Consider the following 19,535-nt stretch of genomic DNA (forward strand, 5'->3'; position numbering starts at 1 on the left):
GTGATTTTCATCTCTGATTTGTTGTGTCTAATTGAGCTACTTTTCCCACTTGATCTTCCAGATAATTAATTTTATTCTCAGCCAACTTCCTTAAATCTGTGTATTACAATTTAAATGTGAAAATGCATGTTTTGCAATTTTTAATTATTTAAATGGACTACCTTTAAATAATTCCCCAATCTCATTTATTTTTCACATTTTTCACATTATATTTTCCACAGTTCACACCAGTGGGAGGCAACTTTCTAGGGGGTTCAACTCAGATTCTCCTTCTGGTTGCTGGGTCCCTTTAGGTAAGAGGATGGTGGTGGTGGTGGTGGTAGGCCTGCGTATGGCTCATCATGGACTCATTGACTGGGATCAACTGTCTGGTGTGCTGACACTTGAGAAACCCAGTGAATGGTGGAAGGCAGAGCAGTTCCCACTGCTGTGAGTTGGGGTGAATCCACCAACAACCTGCTAGTTCTTTCCTGAGGGCTCTGTCCCAGGTGGAAGCCCTGTCACAGCCTCGTGGATTCAGAGCCACTAGCCTTTTTCAACACAGCTCTTCTCTGTCTTCCAAGACCTGTAGGATCAGGTAGCCTTCTATCCTAGACATCGAAAGGGGTATGCGCAGCCCCTGTGGAAGGGGAATTCATGAGAATCTCGGCTTTACCCCAGATGTTCCTGCCATGAGCCTCTTGGTAAAGTCAGGAAGTCTTTCCCTCAATAAAAACAGGAAGCACTTTCTCTCTGCTTCCAAAGGCAGCACTTTCAGAGTGAAAGTATCAACTAGCACCTCTACTCTGACAAGTAACCCAAGTCAGGAGCAAATGTAAATGGCCTGGATACTGCGACTTTGAGTGACGCCACCCTGCCCACAGGGTGGGCACTGGTGGCGTCACTACCTGTCGTGCTCTGGGTTCTGCATGTGCTATAATGCAGTCTCTATAAACCGCAGGCCTAATCCCATGAGCCTGTAGGATCCTGGCAGCTGCCCTCCTTTCTCATCCCTCCCAATTCAGTTTTGTCAGTCTGGGAGAGTCTTGTGGACATAGGGTTCCTGCTTAGGGCAAAAAGGATTAGAAAAAGGGGACAGATATGAATGAGGTGTCCAAATTTTACCATGGAGATTCTGAATGCCAAGTGGATTCCGGCATGGGGTTCTCTCATACAACTGGGAGATTCAATTCAGCGCGGCAGATACCCACTCATGTGCACACACAAGTTCTCTCTGTGATTTAATTTCATGTGTTTATTTCATAGCTTAAAGACCAACAGAGTCTCTTCCCAACATCTGGTAAAAGCAAGAGAGAAAGAGGAAGTGTCTTCCTCAAGCCTGGCAGAGACCCAAATGAAGCTGAGAAGGGGCTCCTGGGGACGAATGAAAGAACACTCAGATCTCTGGTCCCCCAGGCTGGCTTTCTCTCTGAGGAATGGCTCCATGGCTTCAGCAGCCGCTCAGAACCCACTGTGACTTTCTCTCATCTCCATGGTTACTGAGGATATGGGTCTGTTCCAGGACCTGGCAGGGCTCCGCCCAGGCCTGTGATGGGCTCCGTGATTCCCTCCAGGGCCCCGGCCGAGGTTGGGGCCATGGGGGCGGTAGACAGCTGTGTCAAGGACATTTCTCAGGGACAGGGAGTTTCTCTAGAAAAAGAAGGCAGAATCCTTTCAGAATTGGGTCCCCTACCCCCAGCAAGCCTTCACCAGGGACTCTTGCTGGAATCTTCTCCCCCTTTAAACCATCTCCCTCACATGGTAGCTCTTTCACCAGTCTTTACAGTCTTTATTTCTTCTTTTGCCCTCCTTTCCCCACAAGTCAATAGTTTCCTCCGCACATTGATTGGTTCCTCTGTTTCTAACTTGCTGTTTCTCTTTAGAACCTTTCTCCTGATCTTTCTTTCCTACTCACCCCTAACTTGATGGTCCTACTATTCACACTTCATTTCCTTCTGGTCCTGCTACTCCTTCCCCCAGGCACTTTCCTACGTATTAGGCACTCACCACGCAGAAGAAGAGCCCAGCAAAGAATCCCACGACCACTACAACTGAGACCAGAGTGATGAGGAAGATTTCCCATGGCTTCAGGGACCCACTGGGCTTCACATCCTCCACTGGAGTTCCAGCACTTGTGCTACTTTTGTTAGAAGTTGTGTGTGTTCCAGTTGGAAAAGATGTATCAGAGCCTCCTGTGGTTGCACTGGATCCAGTTTTGGAGGCCGTGCTGGTCCCACTGGAGGCTGTGCTGGACCCAGTATCAGAAGTTGTGCTGGCCCTTCCAGAGGTCCCACTGGATCCAGAATCAGAGGTTGTGCTGGCCCCTCCAGAGGTCCCACTGGATCCAGTACTGGAGGTTGTGCCGGTCCTTCCAGAGGTCCCACTGGATCCAGTATCAGAGGTTGTGCTGGCCCCTCCAGAGGTCCCACTGGATCCAGTATCAGAGGTTGTGCTGGCCCCTCCAGAGGTCACACTGGATCCAGTATCAGAGGTTGTGCTGGACTCTCCAGAGGTCACACTGGATCCAGTGTCAGAGGTTGTGCTGGACTCTCCAGAGGTCACACTGGATCCAGTATCAGAGGTTGTGCTGGACTCTTCAGAGGTCATGCTAGATCCAGTGTCAGAGGTTGTGCTGGACACTCCAGAGGTCACGCTGGATTCAGTACTGGAGGTGGTGCTGGATCCACTGGAGGTCCCTTGGGATCCAGCATTAGTGGCTGTGCTAGGACCACCATGGGTCGTGCCGGATGCAGTGTTCAAGGCTATACTAGTCTCACTGGAGGTTGCATTGGATCCAGTGGTGGCTGTATCGGGTTCACTGGAAGCTGGGCTGGATTCATTGTTGACAGCTGTGCTAGTATTACTGGAGGTTATGCCTAATGATAATTATAAATGATGACATATATTGAGCATATATACTTTCTGCTCAATGCCTGGTTAAATTCATTACCTGGATAATTCTATTTAATGTTTCACTACAGCCCAGTGAAATAGATATTATTATTATCAACAGCTAAGATGAAAAAACTGAGGCTTAGAAATGTTGACACTTGCCCAAGTTTATACAGCTAGTAAGTAGTAGAACAGGAATTTGAACCGAGGCTATTGAATCTGCATTTTTAACCACCAAGCTAAGTCATCCTCCACATCCACCTCTAAAACCTGGGTTACATGAACTAATTTCACTGAGAATGAGCTTATTCCATCAACTGCTGTACAATATTTAACGCAGATAAAAAGTATTATAAAGGAATTGTAGAACCCAGGTGAAATGTGTATATTGGCTAATTCACTTTTAAATTGGTATAGCTTCTTTCTTGAAAAATATTTCTGTGTTATTCAGAAAACATCTATATCAGAATTATCTGGGAAGCTTGTTAAAAATAAAGATTTCTAGGCAAACCACTCCAGACTAAATGAATCAGAATCTGAGATGAGACTAGGTATCTGGGTGATTATATATGTATTTAAGTTCCAGGAGCTCCTGAGCACAAGGCAAAGATCGAAAAAGAACAAGTTATATGTAGCTGAAATATAAAAGCTCTCCCAGGATTAAGGTCTGCAAATCAAAATCTACAGGTACAGGGAAGCATTTCCACCTTCCTGAAGGCTCAGGTGGAGTTAAGTTTGTGCCTGTTTTTGCCTCTCACTACCCTGAAGGACAAAGACACTCAGGCTCCCCACATGAAATTTATCTCATTTCTGGTTCATTTTACTACTAACTCGGACCTGAGTGCCTATCACCTCACCCCACACAGGTGTATTTTCCCCTCGGGCTTATTTGAACTAACATAGGATTAGAAAGGAAGAAAGAAAGCACTAAGTTGTGTCTGACTCTTGGGATCCCATGAACTGTAGCCTGCCAGGCTCCTCTGTCCATGGGATTCTCCAGCAAGCATACTGGAGTGGGTTGCCATTTCCTTCTCCAGGGGAACTTCCCAACCCAGGGATTGAACCCAGGTCTCCTGCATTGCAGGTAGATGCTTTACGTACTGAGCTATATAATATATGATTAGAATTTATTTCTATTTGGGGAAAGCCCCGCTCCCTGCTGAAGTCTGCAATGGAGTACAAATTGAAGTTAAGATCAGAATCATGAATAAAACTAAATAAGAAACTGAGATGAGGACTTCCTTGTGGTCCAGTGGTTGAGAGTGTGCCTGCCAAAGCAGGGGCACAGGTTTGATCCCTGGTGTGGAAGGATTCCAGGTGCCACAGGGCAACTAAGCCCACTTCCCACAACTAAACCCATGTACCGCAACTACTGAAGCCTGTGTACTCCAGAGCCCTCAAGCCACAAGAAGAGAAGCTGCCACAGTGAGAATCCAAGCACAGCAACTAGAGAGTAGCCCTCCCTTGCTGTAACTAGAGAAAGCCCGCTCACAGCAAGGAAGACCCAGCACAGCCAAAAACACATACACACATAAGGTATAATTTTAAAAAAGAAACGGAGATAAACAAGAGTAGGGGTGATATGTAAAAGAGGAAATGGATTTATCTGAGAAGTTTTGAAGAACAGAATAGGCGCATCAAAATTCTATGAGGGCTAATTTTGATTCAAAATGATGAATTCTCAGGGAGTTCCCTAGGGTCGAGTAGTTAGGATTCGGCACTTTCACTGCCAAATGGCTCAGGTTCATTCCCTGTTTGGGGAACTGAGATCCTGCAAGCCATGTGGCACAGCCAAAATAAAAATTAAAGGATTCTCTAAGAAGCCATGCTTCCTAGTTGCACAATAGAAGATGGCCCAAGGAGTGTTTAATAGAGTGTCAGAAGTGTGGAACAGAGTGGGGGTTCGTTTCAACTCTTAAATCCTTTTCTCCTTGGTCTGAGGCTGACTTAGGCTGACTGGGGAATCAGGGTTAAGGACAGGAGAAAAATTAAGTCTATAGAATATAGAAGAGGGATATTTTTAAACAAGTCAATTCTTCTTGTTACTAATGTTTAGCCCTCTAGCCATATCTCATGGATTATTGCCATTTTATAGATGCATAAACGGAGGCACAGAGCAGCTAACTAACCTAAAGTGCGTAGGTAACAGATGGAGCCATGATTCAGACATTGACAACTGGACACCAAGGCCACAGTTCTAAGCACTGTGCTTGACTGCCTCCTGGGTGATACCTTATTAGACTGAAGTGATCGGAGTGAAATGACCCTCAGTCTATGGAGGAAAACCAGAGCTGTTCCTAGTGGTGATCATCATCTCCCATGATCTCTCAAAAGTTCACAGACCACCCACCTTTAAAGAAAAGCACTCACCATGTTGTAATAGCAGGAGATGCAACAGTAAGCAATACTTAAGGCAAATGTTTCTTTTCTGCATCTTGATCTTCCTCTTCGTGGCTGGTAAACAAGGTGCTTGGATCCCAGATGTGGCCAAGACCTAGAAGACAAAGAACAGTATCTTGAGAAAGGAGAGTCCAAGGTGAAGAGATAAAGGCTGGAGCTTCCAAGAGCTTAGGTCTCCTAAGTATATGTTCTTGGAAAGAATCTTGAGCTTGAGTGGTGGGAGATGAGATCCCTGGGCTACTTAAGCTTTCTTCACACGATGTTGTTGCCTCTTTCTTTATCATGGATAAGCTGCAGGGGCCTTTATAGCTTCATATAGGTTGGGGAGGAGTTGGGAAATTGACCTGTTTTTCAACCAACTGTGAACAAGTAACAAAACAATACTGAGTCTGGGAAGGAATAGGCTGGGGGTCAAGAGGAAGGTGAGAAAGGAGAATGATGTGATCACACTAGGCAGGGCATTGGGCTGGGTTTGAGCAGGAAGTAGGATTGGATAAGAAGATCAAGATTGTCAGAGTGGAAGGGACCCACCCTTGAGGCAAAAATGGGGTCAGAAACCTGTTCCAGTTCACGACTTTGTTTCCTAGTCACGAAGTGCTGTGTGTTTACTTTTAGCATGAAAGAAACCCTAACAGACTGAGCTGAGGGGCAGGACCCCACATCTCCGAATCAAAAAAATATGAGACTTCAAAGAGAGTAGTAACTAGGGATCTGGGCTCCTGGGATACAAGCAGAAGACAGATGGTACATTGCTGAGTATGCAGTAGGCACTCAACAATGCACAATGACTGAACAGGGAAAGAGAGACCCATGGGCAATGTAGTTATCTTTGGGGTCTCTGGGGCATGGGGGATGAGGGTGGGAGAGAGTGTTAAATATGCAGGAACAAACTACTTGTCATATTCATAGCAGGCGAAGGGGTGATATAGGCCCTCCCTTTTAAACATTTTATTGAAGTATAGCTGATTTACAATGTTGTGTTAATTTCTGCTGTAAAGTGATTCAGTTACACAGATACATAGATTCTTTTTCATATCTTTTCCACTATGATTTGATATAGTTTCTTGGGCTATACAGTAAGATCTTGTTCTTTATCCATCCTATGTATAATAGCTTCTATCTGCTAATCCCAAACTCCCAATTTTTCCCTCCCCCCGCTCAAGGGCCACCTTTTGATTCTCAACCATAGGGGTTCCCTTCTTGTTTGTCTTCAGAGTAATTCATAGGAGCTTTTCTTCCCTGGGACCCTTCAAATGTTGCTTCTCATCAGACTTAATGAAGCATCTCCCAGGAGGGTATAGCATGGGAACCACATCAGGAGACCTCAACTCTGTCGGGGGAGGGAGATACATGGTCCAAGTTCCTTAGGAACTTCGAGTTGGGTGTGGACACAGATCCAGCGGGAGAAAGGACACACAGTTGGCTAAATGAGCATGACTGAAGCGATGTGAATGAGTGGAGGGTTTGAGGAGTTCATGGGGAAGACTTCTTGGGGCCAGGGCGAGGCAGTAGGATTGATGGGAGTTCCAGTGCTGTCTGCATGATCAAAGTCAGCTGTCTCCATTCCCTGTCAGTGAGGAGAAGCTTCATGGAAGAGGCAACGTCTCAGGTAGTTTATTTATAGGTGAACAGGCATCCTTGATATGTCAGACCTGCTACAAAGAAGCTGGCAAGTAGGAGGTGGCTGGAAACATGAAGGTGCTTGGAATAATTGAGTCTGAGAGCCAGAAGGGACAGAGTGTGCTGGGAAAGGCTTGCACGCAAGCCTGGATGGTTTCTGAGGCTGAGGTATGAGGTGCCAGTCAGGGACAGGCAGGCTTCTGGACCCCCAGTAATCCTGTCCTGTGGCCAGAAAGCCAATAGCACTCTAAGAAAGAAAATTTCTTCCCTCTAGAATTATTTGGAGGAGGAGGAGGTCCTAAATTCAATTCCAGATTTCACCTTTTAGACTTTTCCTAAAAGACATGCATACTTATCAGCCTAAATATAATTAATATCTTTATGTTCCTTCAAACAATATAAGGACCTTGGAACACTTTCATTCTTATTACATCTTATTATGTCTCCCAACTCATACTCTTACATTATCAAGTATGTTAAATCTATCTTGTTTGTTTTTTTTTTTAACTTCACAAGAGATTATTGCTTACACACCATAAGAACATGGTCACACAGTTGACCTTTGTTGGCAAAGTAATGTCTCTGCTTTTTAATACACTGTCTAGGTTTGTCATAGCTTTTCTCCCAAGGAGCATGTCAGTTCAGTCACTCAGTAGTGTCCGACTCTTTGTGACCCCATGGACTGCAGCACACCAGGCTTCCTGTCCATCACCAACTCTAAGAGTTTGCTCAAACTCATATCCATCAAGTAGGTGATGCCATCCAACCATCTCATCCTCTGTTGGCCCCTTCTCCTCCTGCCTTCAATCTTTCCCAGCATCAGGGTCTTTTCAAACGAGTCAGTTCTTTGCATCAAGTGGACAAGTATTGGAGTTTCAGCTTCAGCATCAATCCTTCCAATGAATTTTTCAGGACTAATTTCCTTTAGGATGAACTGGTTGGATCTCCTTGCAGTCCAAGGGACTCTCAAGAGTCTTCTCCAACACCACAGTTCAAAAGCATCAGTTCTTCAGCGCTCAGCTTTCTTTATAGTCCAACTCTCACATCCATACATGACTACTAGAAAAACCATAGCTTTGACTAGATGGACTTTTGTTGGCAAAGTAATGTCTTTGCTTTTTAATATGCTGTCTAGGTTGGTCATAGCTTTTCTTCCAAGGAGCGAGTGTCTTTTAATTTCATGGCTGCAATCACCATCTGCAGTGATTTTGGAGCCCCCCAAAAATAAAGTCTGACACTACTTCCATTGTTTCCCCATCTATTTGCCATGAAGTGATGGCACAAGATGCCATGATCTTAGTTTTCGGAATGTTGAGTTTTAAGCCAGCTTCTTCACTCTCCTCTTTCACTTTCATCAAGAAGCTCTTTAGTTCTTCACTTTCTGCCATAAGGGTGGTGTCATCTGCATATCTGAGATTATTGGTATTTCTCCTGGCAATCTTGATTCCAGCTTGTGCTTCATCCAGTCTGGCATTTCACATGATGTATTCTGCATATAAGTTAGATAAGGTGTATATATATATATATATATATATATATATATATACCATTAATTAATATAATAGTATATAGTCACACAGCTACAGTAAGCTGCAAGAGAGTCTGGGAAATATAGTCCTTTGCTGGGTGGACATGTGCTCAACTAAAACTTGAGAATTCTATTGTCAAAGATGGAAAGTGGATATTAGTAGACAGCCATAAAGCTATGACAATACCTATGATTTTTTGTGGATCTGATCCTGCTACTTGTTTTGTTTTGTTTCTTGCTGGTTTTCACTTGTGGTACCTCATTAGTGCTTTGAGATTTATAACTATAAATTTATTTTTCTTGCGTTATTACGTGTGTAAGTCCTCTGAAGCCTGAAATGAGTTCTGACCATCCACAGTAAATTTGCATGTTTTTGCTAAGCATAGGGAGGCAATCCCACTTGAAGATTCCTTTAAATTAAATCATAGGCTGGAGCTCTTTTGAATCACCAAGTTTGCATGATTTGGGGCTGCAAACCATGTAAAGTATTGTGTACAAATTATTTCTCAAAAGGTACTTCCCCATCCTTCCTTCCTCTGCGTTGAGTTTAGAGGCAGACAATTTTGCTCACATTTCCTTAGAGGAAGAGTGGGTTAGTTTTTACACTCTCCCTGAAGGTTTCAGTTTTATGTGAAGGTCTACCGAGAGAGTCCTTACTTGGGTCAGTCTGACTGAGGCTGTGCTACCAGAAGCTTAAGTTCAACTGATTGGGCAAACGTTGGCTTGAGTATTCATTCCCCTTACTCCTTGGGTTCCTACTTTAACTTTAGTCTTTCCTTTTAGTATTTCTTATTGTCCTGCTGAGTCACTGATACATCTAAGAAGAAGTTTTAGTCCACCATCTTTAGTTTTTCAGCGTATTTTAAGTCAAGGCAGGGAGGCCATTATAGAGCCAGACATTTAAGTTTTCATTGGATTGTTCTGAGAAATAAATGATGGTGTATTTAAAGGCACAGTACAGTGTTTAGTGGGGGCTTCCCTCGTGGCTCTTTACTGCTCAGGCGGTAAAGAATCTGCCTGCTAATGCAGGAGACGTGGGTTTGATCTCTGGGTCAGGAAGATCCCCTGGAGAAAGAAATGGCAACCCACTTCAGTATTCTTGCAGGGAAATTCCATGGGTGGAGAAGCTGGGCAGGCTACAGTCCATGGGGTGGCAAAAGAGTTGGATATGACTTAGCGACTAAACAACAACAATGTTTTGTACATAATAATACAGGACACAATAATAAAGGACAAAGGAAAACCATAGATATATAGATGCTAAGTGTATTTTGAGATTTTAACTGTAGCATGTGGCAGTGATTTTCTCCTTACTTGTCATATAGCATTTGGAAAAGACAAAGTGGGAGTGAGAATCTCCCCAAAAATAAAGGAGACCTGGAAGATATGAGTAGGTCAAAGATGGCTTTCTGTCTACCCAGTTTGTATGATTTGAAGCTACAAGCCCAAATGAAGAATGTCATGCAATTACAAATTTTCAGGGGAGGTTCTTAACTCCCTCCACTCAGTGTCAAGTTTAGAGACAAACATTTGTCTCAATTGCCAATATGCAAAGTGGGCGATACAATTTCATTCTATTTAACCACAACACTGAGGCTTTAACCCTTTTAGGTCTCAGCTTTCTTTAGTCTCCTGTTGGACTCCACACCTTATGTAGGTCCTGGACTTTGTTTCCTGTACCTTACATGCAAAAAAGCTGTGAGAAGGTAAGTTTAAACACAAATATGATAAATGCCTTCAATATGAAGGTTGGTTCAAAGCTTTCCTCAGCCTCTCTGAGTCTCCGCATTCTCTTGGTTGTTGATCTAAATATTACTTACTATCTACCCAGCTGATTGATAGTTTCTACCCAGATGACTGACACATTTACAAAGATTTTTTTCAATATTTTATCCAGCAATGTTTGTTGCTTTCATTAAGAGGGGTGGTTAATGCATCCTGTCCATTACCTTGCCAGAAAAGTAGAAGTTCTCAAAAGATTGTTTTGAGATTACAATTTCAAACTTGTTAAATGATAGTGCATTTAAAGTTACCTGGTACAATCCTAAGCACATAGTAAGCACTCAGTAACAAACAGGAAAAGGAGGGGAAAGAAAGAATGCTCAAACAGATGAACGAAAAACAAGTCATCTTGCCACCAGAAATACGAGTTGTTGTGTTTTTTTAAGCTGAAATAATATTATCCTTCTTCCTGCCAGTCACATTGTGTCCTGAGGAATAAAAAACAATTCCAGATTGAAAAGGGCACACGTGATTACTTGTGCATTACGAGAGCAAAGAGAAATCGTTGCACGGTTGGTCACTGTGACTTCTTAAGAGGTTCTGAACTGTGGTGAAGCTTTGGAAGTATCTTAATTTGAGCTCCTGTCCAAATATGATGAGGCTGCAGGTCTCCTCCAGAACATTCTCTGTATTTCTGGCTGTCCTGCCTCTGTGACCTCTGTCTTTTCTCTGGCTCTTGTTTTTTGTTTTTCTACCTTGCTCATGACCATCTCCATGGCCGATTCTCTGAAGACCATTGGAAGCCCATCTCGACCCATTTTATAATCACTCCCCTCTCTTCTGTAACCCCCTTCTTCTGTGATATTTCCTTTTCCAAAGCCTCCCTCATATCCAGTCTGTGTCCGTACTCCCCCTTCCTCTTAGTTTTCCTTGGTGGCCTTGTCTGTGATACACTTTATGCCCCTTGTCATGGCTCCTTCCATGTCTTTGACTTTCTCCAGGATTCATGCCATAACCACCTCCTTGGTGGTTGTTCAGTCACTCAGTCGTGTCCAACTCTTTGCAACTTTGTGGACTGCAGCATGCCAGGCTTCCCTGTCCTTCATCAATTCATGGCACTGTCCATGGCCTACCCTGTGTCTAAAGCCTATGCTCCTCCATGATCCAGTTCATTTTCTAGGCCATGGAACATTCCAGAGCCCAATCTTGAGTCAAGGTCCAGACCAATGTCAATTCTGTGGTCATGGAGGTTGTAAATGCCTCTTTTTTTATCAGGGAAATAGAAATGTCCTTCTAGGGGCTTCCCTGGTGGCAGGTAAAGAATCCACCTGCCAAAGCAAGGGACACGGGTTCGATCACTGATCCAAGAAGATCCCACATTCTGCGGCGCGTCTAAGCCCGTGCCTACAGCTGTTGAGCCTGTGCTCTAGAGCTCTAGAGCCCGGGAGCCGCAACTACTGAAGTCCGTGCATCCTGCTAGATTCTGTGCTTCACAAGAGAAGCCACTGAAATGAGAAGCCCGAGCACTGAAACTAGAGAGTAGCCCCTGATCTCCACAACTAGAGCAAAGCCCACACAGCAACAGAGACCCAGCACAGCCAAAAACAAATAAATAAAATTATTTTAAAAGTTCTTATAAAAGAGAAAATATATATATTATTAAAGTTAAATCCTTTTCTTTCAGATCATTAAAACTTGGATTGCCAAAAATCACAAATTTTCTCTTTTCATCCATTCTTGGTGTGTATCTCTCTTCCTCTTATTTATTTTTTTTCAGCATCTCTGAGAAAACAGTAACAGTGATTACTGCACTTACATATTCTCTATATGAATGCTACGATCATTGCTCTCTACCTTGGCAAATCCACAGCCAAGAGTCTCCCAGAAATAGGGAGGCTTTCATTGTGTTTATCAGCCAAGAAAGTCACATGTTGATGAGGGCAAGTAAAAACAAGAAACTTATGAGAGTTCATAAATTAGAAGTCAGAATAATACTTAGTTGGTCAGGCAGGTATTGACAGGGAGTAGACACAGAAACTACTCAGATGCTAGGAATGTTCACTATTTTGAATGGGTTGGTGGTTATTCGGGTGCGTACACATTTTTAAAATAATCAAGATGTACACTTGAGATCTGTGCACTTCTTGTAAGTTACACTTCAATTATTTTTTAAGATAAAGGAAGGCCCATTAAGAACTAAAAGTTGGAGAACCAGCTTTAAACACTGAGGCTAAGAGCACAGACTCTCCTGTGAAGCAGACTTGAGTTAGAGCCCCAGTTCTGTCACCACCTCGCCCTGTGATCTTCAACAAGCGCCTTCAGTCTCTGACTGCAGTGTCTAGCCTGTAAAATGGAATAATAAGAGTAAGCAGAATTAAGGAGAAACAATGCTTTTTTGTACTTTAGACCAGGACCTCGCACCTAGTACACAGTTAATAAAGTACTAGTTATTATTATTACATCTTTACCTTAAACAATTAGAGGATTGTTCATGGCTGGTAAGTCACATTTTGTTCTCCCCACTGGGAGGGATCAGAGAATCTGAAATAAGAAATGCAAGTATGTTGATTATAAATTATGCCAGCCATTTGTGGCTGGTGTGTGGATTTTTCATTTATTTATTGTATATTTACTCTGGCTTATCCTACATACATTGAAGTCTACTTCAGGAATACATACTGCCAAAAAAGGAAAGTATAGATATATATATATATTTAAATATTTCGTCTGCACTGGGTATTCGTTGAGGTGTACGGGCTTCTCTATAGTTGTGGCTCATGGGCTTATAATAGTTGCCCTGTGGCATGTGGGATCTTAGTTCCTCTACCAGGGATTGAACCCACATCTCCTGCATTGGAAGGTAGATTCTTAATCACTGGACCACCAGGGAAGTCCCCAGACAGTATAAATACATTAAAAAAAAATTAAACAAGAAAGATATATTACAGGGTTAAAACTAGGATGGAGAATAGAATGCAGAAACGCCTTCTGCCACTGGCATGTGGCTGTCACTCCTCTCCCACCCCCAGAGAACTGCAGGGGGCTTTAGGCCTCCAAATAGGTCAGCTCTCAAAGCTCAGAAGCCTCCTCTATACAAGAATGGGTGTTTCTGGGGCTCTGTCCTTGCTAAGGGTATTTTCTTGTTATCCTCCCTTAGTGTGTCCAACTTATTTGATGTGTGCTAAGAGGTACCCCTGGTGGCTCAGATGGTAAAGAATCTGCCTTGCAGTGCAGGAGACCCACGTTCGGAGCCTGTGTCAGGAAGATCCCCTGGAGGAGGGCATGGCAACCCACTCCAGCATTCTTGTCTGGGAAATCCCCTGGACAGAGGAGCCTGGTGGGCTACAGTCCTTGGGGGTCACAAAGAGTCAGACATGACTGAGTGACTAACACACACACACAAGAGGCACCTACAAAAGTGAATTTCTTTTCACTTAGGCAAAATAATAAAAACAGGGGAAAAGAGCCCCTTACTCTCATCCTGGGAATTAGCATGTAGGGATATCTATGATAGTGAAAAATCTGTTGGGGGCCAAATGTTCATCCCTTCTAAAGATCCTTTTTTTAGTGCATAGTTCCAGCTTTTTTTTTTTTTAACTGCTAAATGTTATTTTATTTAAAGCTTTACAGTCACACTCTTAGATGGGCATGTTCAACATGAATGGCAGCCACACTTGAGGATCTACCTGGGAGTACCAAAATGAAAATCACAGCCAGACATCACCTTAAAATTACTGGAATTCAGGACGTAGGGAAGATGTTTTGAATTTATAGTGCTTCATACTCCATTCTAGACTTACACCCAGATCTATGCTTAAAGGTCAGGTCACATCAGTTGTTAAAATATTAAAATTCTTCTCTACCAGTTGATAAATAACCACTGTACACAGCCCCCTGAGCAAAGTCCCTCCAATCAAAGACCTTCCCTCAGGACCCCAGGACTTGCCACAGTCAGACGAAAGAAATAACCCGACACAGTAGGATTCTTCTCAGGCTCTGCACCAAAACCAAGGCTTGTGCCATTCTGCCGGTAAATATTTTAAATATTGCTCCTGAAATGAGAAATGGAGAACTTGAGTGGGCTGGATTTTAGATAAGATCAATTTAAGAAATGCCCCTTTTTATATGTGCTTTGGATCTTTTACAAAATCATAGTGGAAGACGGACTCTATTATGAGTCTGCTGTCTCATTACAGGATTCATGTAATAAATTTCTTGATTTCTTTGAGAGTGCCTTTTTTCTGGAAATGCAATTTGCTTCTCAGGAAATCTCTTGTGTCTTTAGTTTGGCAGAAGGAATACATTACAGTGTAGTTGTCTTTTTGCTTTATTTTTTAGGAATTCCAGAATTAAAATTAACACTCAGTTTTAGTTCCAGCTGTTTTTTTAAAAAAGATATGCTTTCCTTTATCCTCGCCTCTGTTCACACCACATAGACCCATGCATTTACCTTTCTCTTGGGCCGCCACTTCATCTTTGTTTTCTTTTTTTCTACTTCTTGCTGTATAATCTATCATTTGTATTTTCTGTTTTGCTCCCTCTTGTGGCCTTTGTATTATGTCATGTGAGAAAGTAAAACTCTGACGGAGAAGGTAACAGTCTATCTTATAGTTCACCAGGCTGGGATAACAATGTAGATCAAACCAGATGCAAAGATCACTGAAAGTATTTTTCCCAAGGACACACTGCAGCTGTGAAGCATCAAAACAGCCCCCTTCTTTGAGTGACTTACTCACTTTCAATGATTTTGTCAATGAAAAATTTAGTTCTGTGAAATCATAGACTATCGAAAATTTGCTATTTGAATCAGTAAGAAGGAAATAGCCCATTCTTATCTGGAGAATCTAAGTCACTCTGCCATAGAGAAGCAGCCTGGAATTCCTACCCTGGGGGAGATGAGACTTTCTGAATAACATTCCAGGTCTCTTGTAATTATGTAGTTTCCAAGGAAACCAGGTCTACTTCACAGTCTCCCGTCGCTGTGGATCCTTGTACACACAGTCCTGCTTTGTTCTAAGCTTATTAAAACTGCTTCATTTAACTTGCACCCAAACTCCACGCTTTCCTCAACACTACAATGCTTCTTCCTTAGTTGATAAGAAGCTCCTTAGTCCCTCTAGTGTACAGTCTCTTTTGGTACAACAAGCCAATAAATCTGACTTAGTGAGACAAGTTTGCTCCCACTGATCTCGTGTTGATGAGGCTAGCATGCGTGAGTTGCCACACATTGCTTTCTCATTCTGAATGTCTTACTGGTCCCATTTCTATTATTCCGTTCCCATTCATGATCCATCTTCTAGGTGGGTCCCCCCATCTCCATGCACAGTAATTCACCAGACAAAACTCAGTCCTGCGTTAGTCCAACTCAGCCACGGCTGCAGCCAGAGAAATGAGGGTGATGCCTCAGGCTGCAAATATCCACTCGGTTGAAGCACATGTGTTGGCATGTGGTTCACACTAACTTATGCTTGTGCCCGTGCTGACAGGGCTTGTTTCATGGGAGATGGTGCTGGTTCCAGGACTGGTGGTTGGCTCATGGGGATATCCTGTCCTGGTGGTCCTAGTACCTGGCACTGTGGTGGTGGATGATGCTCCAATAATGGATGTGCCCAGGCCAGAGGTATATGGGGCATCAGGGCTATCCCAGGGATGGTATTGCTGGTAGCAGGAGATGTGGAGTTCACTCCAGGAGCGGGGGTGACAGAAATGGGGGTATCTGGGTTTTGTTGCAGGGATCCTAGTGCCTGGGAAATAGATTACCGAACATGATGGACTTGTAGTGGAGAAAATTAATGGAGAGGCAGGTGTCCTTAGAGCAGAGGGGTTGACTCTAACACAACTGTGGTGCTGGTTTGAGGGGAGGTGTTGCGGTGGGAAGAGAGACAGTAGAAAGTGATTCTCCCGAGGCCACAGTCCCCAGAATGGAGACGAGTGTCTTTCAGAAGAGGAGGTAGAATACATGCATGGATGGTACTGCGGATGGTGGAGGCAGAAGATTGAGGAAATGTGACCATGGCTGATGGAGAAGTGGGAGATCTATTCAATTATGGAAGTGGCCACCCACAGAGAAGAGGGTGTGCAGGAACAGGGTCTGATACTCTTGTGATCTAGTCACTGGGTATAAGGATAGTGCTGGAGGAAGAGATGACAGAATAAGATTTACCCATGGATGAGGCAATGGTCATGACTTGGAGCAGAGGTGATATAAACTGAACACATTCGTGGTGATCAACAAAGTCGAGCTGAGTGTGCTCCAAATAGATGTGGAAGAACCTGATCCTCATGAAGAAGATGGTGACCCCAGGGGCCGGGGCAGGAGGAGAGGGGACTCAGACAAGGGGGGAGGACCTGATATAGAAGAGGCATTAGAGATGGTGGTGTCCACAGCAATGTTGTGTTTAGATGGGAAGTGGCTATGCTGATAGAACAGTCTCAGTCACTGGAATAGCAGAAGGTGTCGGAACAAAGTGGGTAGAATCAGTTCCATTATGAGTGCTGATGGCAAGTGCAGAGATGGGTTTTTTTAACAGCAAGTGCCGGAGTATGAAAAAAAACTAGTTTTGGTCTTGGACTAGAGCAAGGTTGGCAAACTCTTCCTGTAAAGAGCTAGATGGTAGATTTTTAAGCCATTTGGTCACAGTTTCTGTCACAATTATGCAAAGTAGCTGGAAAGCAGCTATAAATGTAAACAAATAGGCATGGCTGTGTTCCAGCACTTTATTTGGAAAGACAAATAACAAGCAAGATTTGACTTGTGAAGTATCCTTCACATCCCCTGGACTAATACCAATACTCAGTATTTTGAGATGGCCACAGTAGTTTCAGAGGCCTGGGTGGGCACAGACTCCACAGGGGTTCCTGAGGCTATGGTAGAAGCCATGGTGGGTGGTCTCAAAGCCTGTGGTGGTTTCATTGGTGGAGACTGTGATGGGCACAGATGCCACCATGGAAGCTGTGGTGGTCTCAGTGGGCACTGTGGTAGCTGTGGCGGGGGCAGAGGTTTTAGTGGAGACTGCTGCGGTATCACCCCACTCCAGTACTCTTGCCTGGAAAATCCCATGGACAGAGGAACCTGGTAGGCTGCAGTCCATGGGGTCGCTAGGAGTCAGACACAACTGAGCGACTTCGCTTTCACTTTTCACTTTCATGTATTGGAGAAGGAAATGGCAACCCACTCCAGTGTTCTTGCCTGGAGAATCCCAGGGACGGGGGAGCCTGGTGGGAGGCCGTCTCTGGGGTCACACAGAGTCGGACACGACTGAAGCGACTTAGCAGCTGCGGTATCAGAGGCTGTGTAAGCAGCCGTCCACCTCTCAGGATTGGGGGCGGAGGCCATGGTGCTCTCAGATGTTGTGGTCCTGATGGTGGAGGCTGTGGTGGACACGGATGTTGTTGCTGAGGCCCGGTAGTCTTAGAGACTTTGGAGGAGGCCTGGGTGGATTCAGAGATCAGAATAGAGGGTGCAGGAACTTTCCCGGTGGTCCAGTGGTTAAGACTCTAGCGCTTTCAGCACAAAAGGCTGGGGTTCGATCCCTGGTCAGGGAACTAAGATCCCATAGCTTTCCCGCACAGCCAAAAACCAAATAGGGCGTGTCGTGGGCACAGACGTTACGTGGAGGTTGTGGGGCTCTCAGCGACTGTGGCTGAGGCCAGGAGAGGGGACTCGCCTGAAACAGCCCCCTACCGCCTTTTTCCTCGTCAGAGGGGCTTCAGGGCGGTTGGAGGGCATCCGCCGGAGCCCGCCAGGCCGGGCGTTCCGCTGGGGGAAGCGAGGGTGGTGAGTCCGCAGCCGGGGACTGTCGCCCTCTGGTGTCGCCCTCCGCCGTATGGTGAGCCGGATTCGGGCTGACGCTGAGCCGGATTCGGGCTGACGCTGAGCTGTTAGGGAGCGAGTTCCGCAGCCGCAGGTCAAGTGTGGCCTCCAGGGACGGAGGGCCGCGTCCCCGCCTGGGGAACCCGGCGCCCCGGCTGCTCTCGCACCCGGAGCCCCCTCCAGCCCTTGGGGTCTTGGGCGCCCTCGGCCAGGGCAGTGCTCTCCTCTCCCCCGGAACTGGGGCCCCGGGAGCGGGGGCAGCGATAAGCCTGTGAGCGGGGAGCCGATTCCCTGGCTTGCCACTCACTCCTTAAGTAATTTTCCCTAACCCGAGCCCAGCTCCAGAGCTTGTTAACGGATTTGTCCTTCGATTTCCAAGTGATCATTATCCTGGGAGAGACAAGTGAGAAGGGAGACCTTCAAGGCCGCACCCTGGGGCCCATAGTCCCCGTTTGCTTTGGGGAGATGAAGAACCATCCCCACTCCCCCAAAGACGGGCCCTTTGACCCCGAGTGCTCCATTTTGGTGCCGTGAGGGGCAGGCATTGGTCGGGTTGGCTGTTTTGCTCTGTTTTGTTTAAGTTCTTTGATTAGGGTCCGGGCTGGGAAAATTCAGTGTTTAAGAGTCTGGGGTTAGGGGGTATCTGCTTTCCTCCCAGGGCGAGTGACCTCCTGTCCTGGCAGCTGTCACATGATCAGTCACCATCTGTCAAGAGTCTGGAAACCCGGCTGCCTCCTCCTTTCTTCCTACAGCATCCCAGCCTTCTCTGGAAACCAGGCGTCCCTCTCTGCCTCCAGGCTCTCTCCAGGCACATATGTTGGGGCCCCCTCTGCACCTGGCTTGCCTGCTTTTCAGAACCCACGTTAGGGATCTGCAGCAGGAGATGCAGAGAGCTCCTCAGGCCTGAGGGCCCTCCCAGCCCAGAGCTGGGTCCTGGCAGATGATCCAGTGATAGGAAAATCCAGACCAGGAGTGGTGTCCATGATGGCCTTCCAGCCTCTTGCAAAGGGGGTTGCCAAAAAGCTGCCCACGACCCTGCTGCTTGATTCTGGACGGAGTCAAGGTTGGAAGGCCTTTGGCAAACCTAGAGAGCCTTTCTCTTGCCTTTCTCTCTCACTCTTGCCTTATCCTCTTCTAGCAAGGGTGAGACCCAAGGCTACATGGATGACCTGCAGATGTTCTGTCGGGACCTACGTCTGGACACAGAATGATTTTAGAGCAGGGCTGCTGTCTTAACGAGTACTGGACATGGCAGATGTGCATAAATTTGGGCTTAATTAATTGGAGTCTTGTTTTATTTTGTGTAGTACTGCCTTGTGATAACTCTTATTGAATTAATTCCTACTTTCCTGTTTTGGTGTCTCAAATGAGAGCAATGTCTTATACTTTTTTGTAGTCCTCAACAGAATGTATAATAGGTACTTAGAAATACTTGCTTACTAACCCATTTTCTCCTCCTTTTGTCACCATTCAAATGAGCCAAGCATGAATTCAGGCTGGCTCTTCTCGAAATCCAGGAATAAGCCATTTTAGGAGCAATGGAGATTCGGCCTTCTCTTCCTCACCCTCCAAAGAATCCCT

The 19,535-nt window shown here is 45.1% G+C and overlaps 1 protein-coding gene across 1 annotated transcript; it reads right to left on the reverse strand.

Moving 5' to 3' along the window:
* Positions 1 to 1,225: 1,225 nt before the first annotated feature.
* On the reverse strand, positions 1,226 to 5,533 carry MUC21 (mucin 21, cell surface associated). The gene is made up of 3 exons (XM_027524898.1): positions 5,242 to 5,533; positions 1,987 to 2,855; positions 1,226 to 1,629 (listed from the first exon to the last, which is right to left on the reverse strand). The coding sequence occupies exons 1-3, from the start codon at positions 5,303 to 5,305 to the stop codon at positions 1,441 to 1,443; spliced, it is 1,122 nt and encodes a 373-aa protein (XP_027380699.1). The 5' UTR covers positions 5,306 to 5,533; the 3' UTR covers positions 1,226 to 1,440.
* Positions 5,534 to 19,535: the final 14,002 nt, after the last annotated feature.

The sequence above is a fragment of the Bos indicus x Bos taurus genome, chromosome 23, assembly GCF_003369695.1.
Source record: "Bos indicus x Bos taurus breed Angus x Brahman F1 hybrid chromosome 23, Bos_hybrid_MaternalHap_v2.0, whole genome shotgun sequence".
NCBI lineage: Eukaryota > Metazoa > Chordata > Mammalia > Artiodactyla > Bovidae > Bos > Bos indicus x Bos taurus.

Excerpts from the sequence above, each read along its gene's own strand:
- MUC21 (XM_027524898.1), bottom strand. The coding sequence starts at position 5,305 with ATGCAGAAAAGAAACATTTGCCTTAAGTATTGCTTACTGTTGCATCTC. Across the intron at positions 2,856-5,241 it reads TCTCCTGCTATTACAACATG|GCATAACCTCCAGTAATACT; the intron begins GTGAGTGCTTTT and ends AATTATCATTAG. Across the intron at positions 1,630-1,986 it reads CTGGGCTCTTCTTCTGCGTG|AGAAACTCCCTGTCCCTGAG; the intron begins GTGAGTGCCTAA and ends TTCTTTTTCTAG.